At 36.3% G+C, this 15,596-nt stretch overlaps 1 protein-coding gene across 6 annotated transcripts in view; it reads right to left on the bottom strand.

Annotated features, from left to right (window-relative positions):
- Positions 1 to 15,596, bottom strand: part of ECPAS (Ecm29 proteasome adaptor and scaffold) — a 99,420-nt gene that overhangs the window by 54,256 nt on the left and 29,568 nt on the right. For all 6 annotated transcript variants that reach the window (XM_060014339.2, XM_060014340.2, XM_060014336.1 and 3 more), the window contains 5 exons: positions 9,843 to 9,959; positions 8,880 to 8,998; positions 7,575 to 7,724; positions 4,462 to 4,630; positions 1,492 to 1,631 (listed from right to left, as the gene is read on the bottom strand). In XM_060014339.2, coding sequence (XP_059870322.1) covers positions 1,492 to 1,631; positions 4,462 to 4,630; positions 7,575 to 7,724; positions 8,880 to 8,998; positions 9,843 to 9,959 — 695 coding nt within the window. The remainder of the gene's footprint in view (positions 1 to 1,491; positions 1,632 to 4,461; positions 4,631 to 7,574; positions 7,725 to 8,879; positions 8,999 to 9,842; positions 9,960 to 15,596) is intronic.

The raw sequence follows: 15,596 nt of genomic DNA, 5'->3' as shown, positions 1-15,596 counted from the left end.
CACATTTATAGTTCCAACAATCCAATCTACTGTATGGTGTAAAGAATGGAGTCAGTTCAAACACAATGAGAAGTTTTAAAAGAAGATTTTTTGGAAAACAGAATGGAGGTTCCTCAAAAAAATAAAAAGACAGTTGCCAGTGAGATCCAGCAATCCCACTGCTGGGCATATATCCCAACAAAACAATAATACAAAAAGATATATGCACTCCTATGTTCACAACAGCACTATTCACAATAGCTAAGATATGGAAACAACCTAAATAAATGTCCATCAACAGATGAATGGATAAAGAAGATGTGGTACATATATACAATGGAATATTACTCAGCCATAAAAAAAGAATGAAATAATGCCATTTGCAACAACGTGGATGGACCTAGAGATATCCCATTTTGTTAACTACATTTAGCATTAAATTCAAAAAAGAACTATTCCATAATCTGATTTTTTTAACGAAGTATCTTCAATTTTTCATGTATTCTCCAGTCTTTGCACATGTCATTTATTAAAATCAGTACGTATATCATTTTGTATTATGCTTTATTCATTTGCCATTACTTGGAGGCAATTTACATGTTGCTTTATTATTTTTATAATTATTTGGGCAGATATATAATATTCCATAGACGTCACATAATTTATTTATTTACCTATTGTGGAAATCTGAATTTGTTTCCTTTTTTTTGAACAACTACAGGAAATGGTATAATGAATGAACCTGTAACATTTTTCTAAATATTTTTCTTCTTTGAATGATTCTCTTAGGATAACTTCCCAGAAGATTCAGATAAAAGATTGTAAATATTTTTATGATTCATTACCTACTACAAACTGCTTTCCAAAAATTATTTCAACTTACAGTGTCAATCAACAGGGTATAAGAATAGCAGTTTGAACAGAAACTTAAATGGAGTAATCAAATGTTGCACAATTTTATTTACCAATGGGTACAAACTGGCATACCACTGCCTTTTTGTGCATGATTTGATTTTTTAAACACAATATTTTCTATGAGCCTATTTACTATATGTATTTCCTCCTGCGTAAATTAAGATCTATTCAACACCTCTTTTCACGGGACCTGATTTTCATCATATTAACCATAATACCTACATATCCTTTATTAAAAGCCATCTCAAATAATTTGAGATAGAGGAAGAATCAAAAATGAATAACTTCCGGGTTTTGACATTTTTCTTAACATCAGTTCTTTAAGTTCACTTACCTAGACAAAGGTTTCAATTCTTACGGTTATAATCCTGACCCATTCCAATTTTAAACTACTTCTCCAAACAGCTTTTCTTCTTTGTCTTATACAGAATTCTGCTCTTTAGCAAACTGTCTTTCATACAAATTAGGTATATTTCACAATCTCATCAACTGAATGTCTCACTACACAAAACCCAACATGAACCAATATGTGCTAGGCAAGCTTTTAGAAATCTGGCCTCTTTTTAATTTCGAAAGTTTAAAAGGGAAGCAGTTTACCTTTGCTTGCTTTTCAACTCCAGGTCCGCCGCTGTGGCTACACTGTGGCGTGTGTCACTAGAAGCAATCACCAGGTGGAGAACAGCTTCGAGCTCAGGCACCTGCTCAGCTTCTATGAATTTCACTATACCCAATTTGCACTGTAGATAAATGAAGGGAAGGAAAACCACTTATCAGAGAAACAAAGACCACCAACCTATAACATCTGTTTCACGTATCAGTATGCTCCTAAAGCAAAGATTAATAAAACAATAGCAGCCACTCCTGTTTAGGCTTAAATGTGCCTGGGGCTATACTAAACCATATATATTCATGATTTCATTGAACCCTCACAATCTGTGAGATGAGTACCATTATACCTATTTTTCTGATAAGGAAAACTGAGGCAAGGCTGAAGAGATTAAGACACAGTTAGTAAACGATGAAGGCCCAATCCAAACCCAAGTCTTGGACTCCAAGGCCATTATGATACGAAGCCTTCCTACGTAGGTTAACAGCCTCTCTAAAATGATGAAGCCTTGAACTGAAGTCCAAATCTGGAGCCTCCAGGTAGAAGTGGGGGTACATCAGAAGTACTCCATGGATTCTTCTGACAGTTCAAAAAGAACTAAACTCACACTCCATGAAGTTCTAATCTATTGTTAACATACTAACTCTGCCCTCAATATTCTTACATACTGAAAAAAACATGATTTCAAACATATGCAAGAATTGCAAATGCAAGTGAAATTCTAATCAAACAGTATTCAATCTAACTGGCTAAAATGAAACACAGACTGAAGAGAGATTCTGCTTAGAACTTCATGCAATGTGAAGGAGCTATGAATTTCAATACAAATAACTATTTAGGATAAATATACCTGAAAAATGAAACTTTACCTTTAAGAATCAGTTACATGATAGTTCTCATGTATATGAATTAGGACTGATAAAGTTTACAATAACTAAATGACAAAGGATGCAATTAAAAAGGATCATAAAAATGCCTGCCTTCCCTCCCCATGTTCAACACAACTGACCTGCAACAAGAGTTACAACAGAGAAGATGCAAGCATTTACTGCACCCACAGTTATGGAAGTCAACTACACAAAGATATACACAAAAAAGTGTGCAAAGGAGGGGCTTCCCTGGTGGCGCAGTGGTTGAGAGTCCGCCTGCCGATGCAGGGGACACGGGTTCGTGCCCCGGTCTGGGAAGATCCCACATGCCGCGGAGCGGCTGGGCCCGTGAGCCATGGCCACTGAGCCTGCGCGTCCGGAGCCTGTGCTCTGCAGCGGGAGAGGCCACAACAGTGAGAGGCCCGCGTACCACCAAAAAAAAAAAAAGTGTGCAAAGGAAACTGAGAACAATACTCATGTCCAGCAATAGGAGACTAGTTTAAAAAATATGTGGTTTACACATAATTACATTTAATACAGACATTAAAAAGGACATTATTTAAAAACCTGATACACTATTAAATGAAAAAAATGAAGTTCAAATAATGTGTTATGTGATACGTAAAAATGTATTGTGTAAAATTATATTTGTGTACACACACATGTACACAGAGCAGGCTGTAGGTGAATGACAAACTAGGGTGGCAGGATTCCAGGTAATTTTTAATTTCTCGTTATAATGTTCTATATTACTTGAACATTTACATTATCACTAACTTTATAATTTGAAAAAAATAAAAGCTGTCTTATCTGAAAGAAAAAAATGTAAAAAACAAAAGAGATATTTAAAAATTAGAGGAAAACAGCTGTCATCCTTGAAACTAAACTGTTGAACACTAGATCATGAAATTGACAAAAGGCATACAGGAGCCCTTAGGAATCAGCAAATAACGACCAACGTAAGATTACAATTTATAATGTTAACAATGATTCTCCAGCACTTATAGCTTTAGCCCTCAGACAGACCTAGATTCATAAGCCTACTACTAGGAGTCAGACTGTGGTGAATCTCAAAACCTCAATTCCTTTTACAAAATGGAACTAAATTTCTATACCTTCTCAGGCTGCTGTGAGGATTAAATGAGATAATGTATTCAAAGTACTCAGTACTCAGTCTGTCACACAGATCACACTCAGTAAAGAGTAGCTTCTGTTACTATTTACCCTTCTTTCTTACTTACATCATGGTTTAAGAAGAAAAAAGATCTATAAAACACGAAGATGTTAATCTAATCAAATAGAGCCCTTGCTGAACAAATCATTCTATAAATTTGTTGAGTGGCAAGAATGCCCACTTGCCTTTTTCCCTTTCCTGGGAACACTGTTTTGATCAGTGATCACTTACACTGCCAAAAAGAAAAGGATCAAATCATTTAGACTGCCATGGAGAGATAAAGGAAGGATTGGAAGACTAACCCATGTTGCTTGAATTCCAAAATAATTACATACTGATCTCATCTGTTCTTCCCTGAGGTGCCTGATGACACAGACACAGTGAGGCACCTTCTCTGTAGAGCACCAATCTTTTTTAAAAGCTGCTCAGAGAACATCTGTGTCCTGTTTAAATCCAGAATAAAATTCTTAATGCCAATTTTTCAATTCCCAGGAAGAAATATAAAAGGGGGTCATGCTTTTCCCCCATATGGTCACTTGTTCCTCACTTTACACAAAATGTACAGCCCTAAAAAGCTGAATAATGTAAGATAAATTGTACTTCAACTGCACCAAAGCAGCTAGATAATTATTAAACCTGTAATTAAAAACTAAAATGAAAGTTACTCAATTTATAAATGGGCTGTATTTTATACTTGAAATATGTAAGCAGTATTAGAAAAACTAAACAGCATTTCCCACTCCTCCCTTTCCCTGGGGCTTTAACCAATAAATGACATGATGACCAGAACACATTACATCAATCGTATCTCATTACAGAGCCTGAATACGCTGGCATTATGTAACACATACTTCCACGGACTTCAAAGGGGCAAGTGTGCAGGGTTAAGCTCCGTATGAACAAGCAGTGTGTGATACCTGTTCCAATTGTTCAGGTGTCCATGGGTTATCTCCAATAACTCGTTTAGCTGCATAAAAGCTCATTCCTGGGGGAGGCTGTGGTATTCCAGAACCTCCCCCACTATTTGAAGAAGAACCCTGTGCTGAAGATGAATTTTGGCGACTCTGGGATTCATTTAACACGTATCTGGAAAGGAAACAGGAATTTAACCTCTCTATAAACACATACAAACACATGCATATATATAGCACATTCAGTTATATACTTTCCTCCCACAGAATGCTGTTAGAAGAATAAACACTTGAAATTAAAATTTTATCATAAAGAAAAATTTTAGAACTATCTAAAAAAGGTATCTACATCTTCAGCAAATTAACCATTAGAGTACATCTGCTCAACCTGGTTACAAATGAACTGTAACAGTTACCAACAATGAATATAAACATTCTGTTCACTCTCAATCTATAAATAATTGTTCTAAAAGCCACTATGGACCCACTACATTTTAAGTTTTTAGTTGACAAATACAAAGGTTTACTGACTGTAATGGGGTGGAGGGGGAACTACTGTTTTATACCCAAAGCAGAGAATATAGTCATTCCCATTTCTGTTCAATTCTCCTTGAACTCCTTATATTTCTGCATTAGAAAACCCACTGAGGGCTTCCCCGGTGGCGCAGTAGTTAAGAACACACCTGCCAATGCAGGGGACACGGGTCCGAGCTCTGGTCCAGGAGGATCCCACATGCCACAGAGCAACTAAGCCCATGCATCACAACTACTGAGCCTGCGCTCTAGAGCCCACGAGCCACAACTACTGACCCCGCGTGCCACAACTACTGAAGTCCACACACCTAGAGCCTGTTCTTCACAACAAGAGAAGCCACAGCAATGAGAAGCCCGCACACTGCAACAAAGAGTAATCCCCGCTCACTGCAACTAGAGAAAGCCCGTACGCAGCAACGAAGACCCAACGCAGCCAAAAATAAATAAATAAAATTAATTTATTTTTAAAAAATAGAAAAACTCACTGAAACCTCCAAACCACTTACCATACAAGCACATACACCCCAAAAATGAAAAAATTCAAAAGGATCCAAAGAGGAAAAAAATCATAATAAGGACCAGCTTTTTCCATTATATGTTCAAAGCATACAGCTTTGCAGCTAGTTATTAATTTATCATCCCATTTCTTTTTTAGCTTCTATAGATTAAAAATAAGATTTCTGATAAATTCATTTTGAACCATTAAACTAGCATTCCTCATCTACAAAATGAAAATTTTGATATGAATATTAATTCAAGTCCTTCTGAACTCTAAAATTCTATGCTGACAAATTACCAGACTGGATATTAAAATAAAATACCTGTTATAATAAAAATTAAAGAAAACACCTGAAGCCTAATGGCACAGTAAATTATTCCACATTACTATATACCATATTTGTTCCATTCCTAAATTCATCTAATTTTTTTTAAAAAACCTGTTAAAGAATCGTTTTAATATTTTTATATAAACAAGGCAAATTCTCACTGGTAAGAAAAATGTGAGGAACTACTGGCTTGGGTACATTGTGTGCCTAAGTTAAATTTGGATTTCAAAGTTAAATTACCAAAGCCATCATCACCTGCCAGTTCTGGCTGCCTCCTGATTCAACAACTATAAAAGGAGGTTTTCATTTATTTCTCAGTTATAGCAAGACTAGCAGCAGTAAGTAAATCAATTAATAACTACTGAACAGCTAACATCGTGCAAAACACCATCCTAATCACAAGACAGAGGAACAGCAGGAGGTGTAAGACTGAGTGTCTGCCATCTGGAGCAAGTTGAGACAATAACAACACAACTAGTACAACAGCATATGATATGTTATCAGATGACAAAGAAACTGCAGGGAAGTAAGAAATGATATGACAGAGGTAGTGGAAGGTCCAGAAAAATAAAGCCGCCAAATTAGAGGAGTGGGAGGAGAGCAAAAAGGAGAGGAAAGAAATCGTACAGCGTGAACTCTCGTGGCTGGATGGAGGGACAGGTGATGTGGAGCCCCCCCATGCCACGCTCATAGTGTATACTGCATTTTTGGTCAGGGAAGAAATGTAATGAAAGCAATATGTTAGAAGAATCTCTCTGGCAGCAGGACAACCTAGAAAAGGAGCAGGCTGGAAGCAGATGACAACGTGGGCGCTACGCCAGGAACCAGAGCTAGAGTAAACAGCTCTTGACTTCAAAGAGCTCCCAATCTATTAGGATGGGATAAGCCAACAACGCAATAAAAGCACAAAGTGGCACTTCAGATGGGTGCTTAGCCTTTTGAGGACAAGGAAGAGTCCTGTGCGTAGGGCAGGGAGTTAGTCAGAGACAACAGAACTGGCCTCTAAGCTAGTCTGTGAGGCTTTTTCAAAGTGGTTTTCCTGGCTGTCGTTTTCTGTTGTTTTCTTTCTTTCCTTCTTTCTTTCTTGATGGGGAAGCATTCTAAGCAGAGAAAACTGTCTTCTCTTAAAATGTAGACAGGCAAGGAGATATAGAGTACATGAAATGCATGAGTGCATGTAATGACTGGAAAATAACAGCCCAGGGATTTTAAGGGGTCACTGATAAAATCTGTGTTTTAAAAATCAGGAAACTCTGTGGCAGTGTAGAAAGTTTTGAAGAAGAGCAGCTGGTGAGAAAGTCATGAAAAGAGATGAAAAGAGTTGAAAAGAGCCGAAACTAGAACGGCAGCAGTGGGAATGGTTCCAGGACACATGGAGGAGGAGGAAGGAGGTCTTACGGAACTGATACTGCAGCAACGAGGAAGAGAAAGCTAGAGGCAATTTATAACTGAGCGCCTACAAGGCTAAGAGAATCATCACAGCACTGATGGTAGTTAAAGAAGAGAAACTATGTTTACTGGGAAGACTGATTTCAGCTTGGACGGGGCAAGTCTGAAAGCACAGCAGCAGCTCCACACCCATAAGGTCAGTAAGCAGCGGCGCTGCAGTTTAGAAGAGGTCAGGGCTGCAGCAAAGCAAATCTGAGACATTCATTTTCAAGTGAAAATTGAATCACTGAAAAGAGTACTTGACTGCACACAGTAAAAGCAATCAAGAACAAGGTTGCTTTGTTTCGTTTTTATTTTTTTTTTACTTACCCATAAGGCATCAAAAGGACATCTAGCATGAAGTCCAAAAGCAGCTGCACAGTCTTTGGTTTCTCAGCAAGGTTAAACGGAGAAGCTGATTTTGATGATTCAACAGGGTATTTCATGTGAAAAAGGGTTGGTATTAAAAGATGCATTAAGCTGAAAAAACAATTACATTTATTGCAACTATTTAAAAAATAAGGTTTTTTATACATGCAAATAACAGACAAAACCAAAAAAAAATAAAACCACATAACAAAAAGTAGCCATCGTAGCAAGGGCCATTCATTTTCAATACCACTAATTTACAAAGTCCTAATCTAGGGAGTGGCCTAGACTTCATTCTTATTTCCTTCTTATTAAAAGCTCAGGATATTGAGTAATAAGTGACATTTAGCCAATCTGGCTCATCACCAAAAACACCTGAGAAAAATGTACATAATATGGGCTCAGTGTTAATATCTATTACCACAAGAGATTTAATATTAAACCTTAGGTAAAGTTCAACTTATAACATGTCCTGTCAATCATTTTTTTCCTTTCCACATTTAATTAAAAATAAAGTCATTCTAAATCTAAAGAAATTAAACATCAATCATGTCAATATTTGGAATACAATATTAAATTTCCACTGTGTGAATTTAAGTAACAGATTCTTTTCTTCTTTCACTAAACCTGTTGCTATTAAAACATGAAAATTTCAAACAGTGTTTACAATGTCTATTAATTTTACTTGTAAATATCTGTATTACAATCTTTTAAAAATGTTTATGCTCTAAAAAGTGAAGTGAAAACATGATTTAAATCCATCTTTCCTCCACAACTTCTTTTCATGGTTGTCACCACAACAGGGCTTAGGATACAGAAGTTTTGAGCTAAGCCTAGAAACTAAGGATGATATTCCTTTTCACCTCTCCAATTCCCATATTAATACAAACGAGTAATTAGTTCCTTAAGAAAACTGCTCTGAAACTTTATATCCTCCAAGAAAGAAATGTCTGATGAAAAGCATATTAGATCTCAAATTTCTGCAATCACAGAAAATCAGTTGCTTCAAAATAACTAACCGAAATAAAAATGCATTTAGATTGAGAAAAATGTTAGTTCTATACATTTTTTGATATGCTCACAAGAAATTTTATAATTTATAAAATTAACAAAACAGTAATGTTGAGGTAACACAGAACTGTCAACTCAAAGAGCTCAACTCAAGCCTTTGTATTTGCCCAAGTGAAACCAAATGTGTGGATCTATTTTTGAATGGCAGCTGTTGACTCTCACAGGTGGGCAATAAGGTAACTGAGGAAAGCATACCTGTCCTGCTGGGGCTGAGGCTTCCCTTCCATGGCAGTAAGAAGCGTAGGAGCCAGCTCACATTGTTTTTCCACTGGTAGGCGAGGATAGCCCATCTTAACATAAATTATAGTAAAATTCTAATGCAACAAGAGAAAGTCAAGTAAGTATGAAAGAAATACTCTAGGATTTCAACAAAAACACATGACTAATAACCTAGGCAGCTTTGTTATAACAAAGAAATTGAATCCTCCTTCCTCATGTTTATCACCTGTTTGTTACAGCTTGACCAACTAGTATATCTCAGGAAGAACTCCAGCCCCAATTACTCAAAATGCTTACTTTTAAGATGGGCTTCATATGAGAGAGCATGATCTAGTCTAAAGCACTTATACGTATATCAAATCATCACATTGTACACTTTAAATACAGACAATTCTATTTGTCAGTTATGCCTCAATAAAGCTGGGGAGAAAATAAAGTACTCATATGTGCAATTACTTTTCACTGAAAAGAAAAAAGTAATCATTTGACCTACCTAAACCTACATACTACACATCAGTATCAGCTCTCCCAGTTTGTTACATTAATCCTTTCAAGCTAAGTGGAGACCCCATGTTAAATCCTAGGCTGCCATTTCCCAACTGGTCAATTACTAAAATAACCTTCTCTTTCTAATTCAGATTGACCTCTCATAATCTTTTACTAAGAATCAATCATTCTTTTTGTAAATCAACATACCTGACAAGTCATTACACCAACATTCCTTTGCCCTGTGTAAATGGCCATACATTATCCTGTTCCTACCATTTCCTCCAGATCAATACTCAGTGGAAAAACAGTGTGTCCTTTTGAAGAAAAACACCTCACGTTTCATTTAGTCTAAGGTGAAATTCTAGGCTGGCCAATATACTGATGGCATCTAATACATGTTATGAAAGAAAACTTACTGTAAGTCAGAAAATATTCCAAGATAACACTCACTGTGACAAAGGAAACTGCAGCAGGGTCCTGGTACTGAACCAAGAGTGTCTCTACTGGGAGCTGTATCTTGGGGCGGCTTTTTATACGCTTATTCAGATGGACCAACAGTTCCATTACCTAAAATACAGGAAGATATAAACTGAAATTATTGATCGTATCTTAAAAACGAATTCATTTCTCAGATATTACTTATTTTAATGAATAGTAGCTACTTTGTTCTCTTAAAGGAGGTAAATTTGACATCCCAGAAAGGGAGTATACAATATTAAAATCTTGTTCCAAAATGTTATCCCCAAGAATCCATGCACCAGATTTTTAGTAGTGAATTTATTTTTACAATGTCCTTTAGTTAATTAAACTTGAGATTCCAGATGGGCCTACACTGAGGCACAGTCTCCCAGAAGACCTGTGAACAAATGATAGCAACACACTATGCTACAGACTGAATGTCTGTGTCTCCCAAAATTCACGCTTTAAAGCCCTAAACCCCACTGTGACGGCTTTGAGAGGTAAACAGGTTTGGAGGAGATCGCGGGGCGGGGGGCCCACGATGGGATGGGTGCCCTTCTAAGGGGATGAAGGTATCAGAGTTCTTCCTCTCTCTGCCGTCTGAGGATAAAGCAAGAAGACAGCCCTCCGTACACGATGAAAAGTTCCCGACGAAGAGCCTGACCACGCTGGCACTCTGATCTCGGACTTCCAGCCTCCAACACTGTGAGAAACAAATGCTGTTTATGTCATCCAGTCTGTGGTATACTGTTATAGCAGCCCAAACTAACTAAAATACAACGTGAACACTACAGCAAGAGAAATATACAAGGTACTGAGAGTTTCAGGAAGAAAAAGTTATCTACTAAGATCAAGGAGGACTTCCCGGAGGAACTGACAGGAAACTAAGTCCCAAAGAGCAGATGAAATTCCAAGCAGAAGATCAGTTATAAGAAGGTATAAGAGGTCTAAAAGAACATGGTGTGCTGCATCTGACTGAAACACAGAGTGGTAAGAGATAAAAGCAGGACCTAGGTTACAGAAGGATTTGGGTAAAATGCTGAGAAATTTTTACTTTATTTTGAAGATCATCTGGTTCTACTAAAAAGTTTTAAGTAAGTAATATCAAACTTCCTCTCCTTTAAGTGGGAAAAGACAGAAATAGAGGTGAATAAGTCAACAATACCCATGGGTGGAAAGGAAGCTACAGAGGTTTACATCAAATGACCCCAAGCTTACAATGAAAGTGGGATTATCTTGCTAAGAAAGGAGCACTGAGATACAGGATTTTTAGAAAGCCTCACCTAAAGACTCAAGAATTTAAAGTGACTATTCCAGAGGGCCAGGCTTACACTACTCTCCATCACTTCTGAAATTTGAGATCTAGCTTCAAAGCAAGTATTAAGGAGAGCTGTAGAGATGTTCACAGCAACAGCAACAGTTCAAAGTTATCTACAGCAATCATGAAATAAGTGAATTTTTAAAATAACAACAAATCTAAAAATCAATGTTTGTTAAATGAGTGATAAGAATAATCGTAAAATAGCTGACATTTATTGAGCAGTTTCCACGCAGGACAGCCCTTTGCATTCCTTAGCTCATCTGATTCTCACAACAACTGGAGAGGTGCTATTGTCATTCCCATTTTACCCTGTGAGGAAGCAGAGGGTCAGGAAGTGAAGTTAACTTGTCCAGCAAGTTACTGAGCCAGCAAGTGGCACAGTCAAGATCTGACTCCAGAATCCATATTTTTAACCTTATCAGACACTGACAGTTGAGCTTAATTCAGCTGAAGTGTCTGTCACTGTGAGACACCCTCGGGAGCCCTCAAACATTACAAAGACCTAGAAACTTGCATGACCACACATACCTCACCCAACCTCCTGCCTGTCCAGACCTGTGATTCAGCTGGATGACAGGGGAAAAAATCAGAAGGAGCCAGGCTAAAGGCAACAGCCCTCTTCTGATGATCTAAGCTAGGCTGCTTCCTAGAAGGATCCTATGGAATATCACTATTGATGGTGGCAGACAATCATGCCCACAATTACATACTTTCTTTTTTATGACAATTTTTTAAATTTTAAGTAGATTAACTACTTAATTTTCTTCTAGCAATATTATCACCTTAAATATTGACTCATTTCCTATATTCGGTTATCCACTGCCTGCAATCCTCTATAAACCCATAAAAATTAAGAAATCCGCTGAACCAGTCCCTCTCCCAGCTAAACTGACAACAGTTAACCTCTGTCAGTAAGCCTACAGAATTACCAGCCTCGGGCATATAGTATTTTGTCCCTATCAGTTCCCCTTATTACTCATTCATTTATATTCATTTACTCATTAGTAAACTTTTTAATTGAAGTATAACATATAGCTGAAGTGCAAAATTGAGAATGTATGGCTTAATAAATTTTCACAAAGTAAACACACCTTTGTAACCACCAGAAGTACAAAGGCCCTGCACCCCACTGACTAACCCCTCTTCCTGACTTCTAACACCATATTTAAATTTATATAAATGGAACAAATAGGATGAACTCCTGTGTTTTTCATTCTATATTATATCTGAGATTCATCCATGTTGTTGTTCACTTTCACTGCTCTAGTAGGAAAAAAACAGAATTTATCCATTCTCCTATATCATGATAGATATAAGATTATTTCCAGTTTGGACCATTATGAATAATGCTATGAACATTCTTAGCTATGTCTTCTGGTGCACAGATATACACACTTCTGTTGTATACAAACCCAGGACTGGAAATGCCTGGTCATGAAGTATACATATGATAAGCCTTAGAATATTTCCAAACAGTTTTCCAAAGTGGTTATACTAATTTACACTCCCACCAGCAGTGGTCAGTTTTTAATTTTTACCTATTCTAAGAAGTCAGAATATACAAGGTTCACTGTAAAAGAGAATTCTACATAACATATCTCATTTTCCTTAAAATAGTGATATGTCAGTAGAAGTCTAAAACTTATGTCTCTTGGGAATTCCCTGGCAGTCCAGTGGTTAAGACTTGGCGCTTTCACTGTCATGGGCCAGTGGCCAATCCCTGGTCGGAGAACTAAGATCCCACAAGCCACGCGGGGCAGCCAAAAAATAAATAAATCAAAAATAAAACATTTCTCTTTCACCCAATTTATCCACAAATTATCAGCTGCTACTCTACAGGTATCCTGCTTAAGCCTAACAAACATTATGAAACTGACAGTCAGGAGCCCTAAAATTACAGAACTGAAAGTCAATACTAGATTAATCCCTAGTGTCACTGACTACAAAATTTTACATACTGAAATTATTTATATGTAAGCTTTTATTAAAAAATACTCTGCTTTCACGACAGTCTTATTTTATATGGTAATAAAAGGTCTAATAATTGTAACTGCATTCTAGATTTGTGATCAATATCTACATCCTTTGTTTTATTAACAATTATATAATAACCAAAACTCCCAATTATCATATTGGTTCTACTTGCAAGAGGTATTAGTATGAGTACAGGACTGTACAAATCATGAAAGTCTGACCAGGTAGCTATATTTCAAAGTAAATAAAAGTCTGACCGAGTATCTATACTTCAAAACAAATAAAAGGGAAACACACATCGAGCCTCTACTACCTGGAGTCAAAATAACATGCAGGCAAATTATGTTATTGCTTTCAGACATTCTTTTATCCTCAACTTTCATTCACTGACCCCTCATGTACTGAATTCACTTTCACACATAAGCTAAAGAATGAACGTGTTTGCCATCAGGTGAAGGCAAAGCCTGGCAGAAATCATTTAGTCTTGGAATTATCTCTCATGTGTAAAGTCGCTTGTTAGTCATGTGACACAAAGCAAGTTATTTAACTTCTCTGAGCCTCAGTTTCTTCCTAGATAAGATGGGAATAACATGAGCACCTATACCCCACAGAGCTGTTAGATGAGTTGTAATGAACTGAGACAATGTCCACATAGGCATTTAATGCTTTGCACTATTATCATTTTCTGAATCACTTTCCCCCATTTGCAGAAATCAAATGATAACATTTCACAGGCTATTATGAGGATTAAATGGAAGGATATGTCAGAGTCTAGCATACTGCTTAGAATGTAAACAGGTGTCTCAGCTGTTAGATCTCTTTTCCCTTATTCCAGAAGCTTTCAAACTTACTTAACAACAAAACCCCTTTACCAAGAGAAATCTGATATGTAAAAAAAGCAAACAAAATTAGTATTTTACAATATAAATTAAATATACAAGTTCACAATGATTATATCTCTCTTTATTCTATTTTCTTGCTTTTTCAAATTATAATAGAAAAACACATTTATTACAATAAATTAAGTGAAAAATCATAATTATCCCTTTTCCCTAGTCCATCATAGCCACTCGAAGACACCAGTATTAATACTTCGGTGTTCATCTTCACATCTTTCTCTGTATCCACAAAAATTTCTACAAACATATTTATATCTTTTTTTTTAAATAGATCTTTATTGGAGTATAATTGCTTCACAATACTGTGTTAGTTTCTGCTGTACAACAAAGTGAATCAGCCACATGCATACATATGTCCCCATATCCCCTCCATCTTAAGCCTCCCTCCCATCCTCCCTATCCCACCCCTCCAGGTCATCGCAAACCACAAGCTGATCTCTCTGTGCTATGCTGCTGATTCCCACTAGCTATATCTTTAGATTTTACTTGTTTACTTTTTACAAAAATGAGCTATATGTCATTCACGTTAGCACAGAGTCTGCTTTGTTTCCAGTTAAAAATATATAAGCTTCTTAATTTAGACCTAACTCATTCTTTGTAGTAGTTGCATAATATTCCATGGGATTCAAAGTTGTTTTTAAAAAATCATCTGTACGACTCATCACAGTAAACACATTTTCGTATATTTCCTTCAAGCTTTTTGTAAAAAGTTTAGAAAAATTCACCAATAGATCAAAGTCAGCATTATTTGGAATATGAGAAGAAAATCAAAGGAAAATTTCTAGGGAAAAACCTAGTAAGAAATAATAAGAAATATGGGGATATACGTAAATGTAGAGCTGATTCACTTTGTTATAAAGCAGAAACTAACACACCATTGTAAAGCAATTATACTACGATAAAGATGTTTAAAAAATAAATAGATAAATAAAGGACAACATGAAAAATAAATATAAATGAAAAAACGAAGAAATAAGAAGGTAATTACTATTTCTAGTAAGAAATATAAGGGAAGGGGGAGAAGGAAGAAATCTGAACAAGATAAAATAATTTACTTGATGGGTAACTGAGTAAAACATCTTGTTTACTTAGATACAAATTAATGACTGAAATGTTAAGAATGTGGATAGAATTGCTTGATTAATCATTATATTAAAACAGAATATAGGTTATCAAACTCTTAAACAGAAAATGTGTGGCAGGAAGAGGAGAGAAGGGAAAAGAGGGAGAGATGGAAAGAATGAGAACAGATCAAGTGATGAGAAAGGTTAATAACTGGAACTGATGTACATGCCCTCAATCCAAACCTCAAAAAAAATGTGACATCTCAATTACATTGATGAAGATATGCAGCTAAAGTAAATAAGGTTAAGATTGCTGGCTGGGGCAAAGATTCCTCAATCTAACTTACACCAAAGGAAAACACTGGCTACAATACTAGTCTTAGATGATAGAGGTATTGGGGAAAGAAATCTTAAATGAGATTTGAAAGATAAGAAAAGTAAGTAAAAAAATAAATAAATAAAATAAAATTTAAAAAAAGAAAAGTAA

Source organism: Delphinus delphis, chromosome 6 (genome assembly GCF_949987515.2).
Source record: "Delphinus delphis chromosome 6, mDelDel1.2, whole genome shotgun sequence".
NCBI lineage: Eukaryota > Metazoa > Chordata > Mammalia > Artiodactyla > Delphinidae > Delphinus > Delphinus delphis.
The sequence above is the reverse complement of the archived record's forward strand: the minus strand, read 5'-3'. Positions and strand labels throughout refer to the sequence as shown.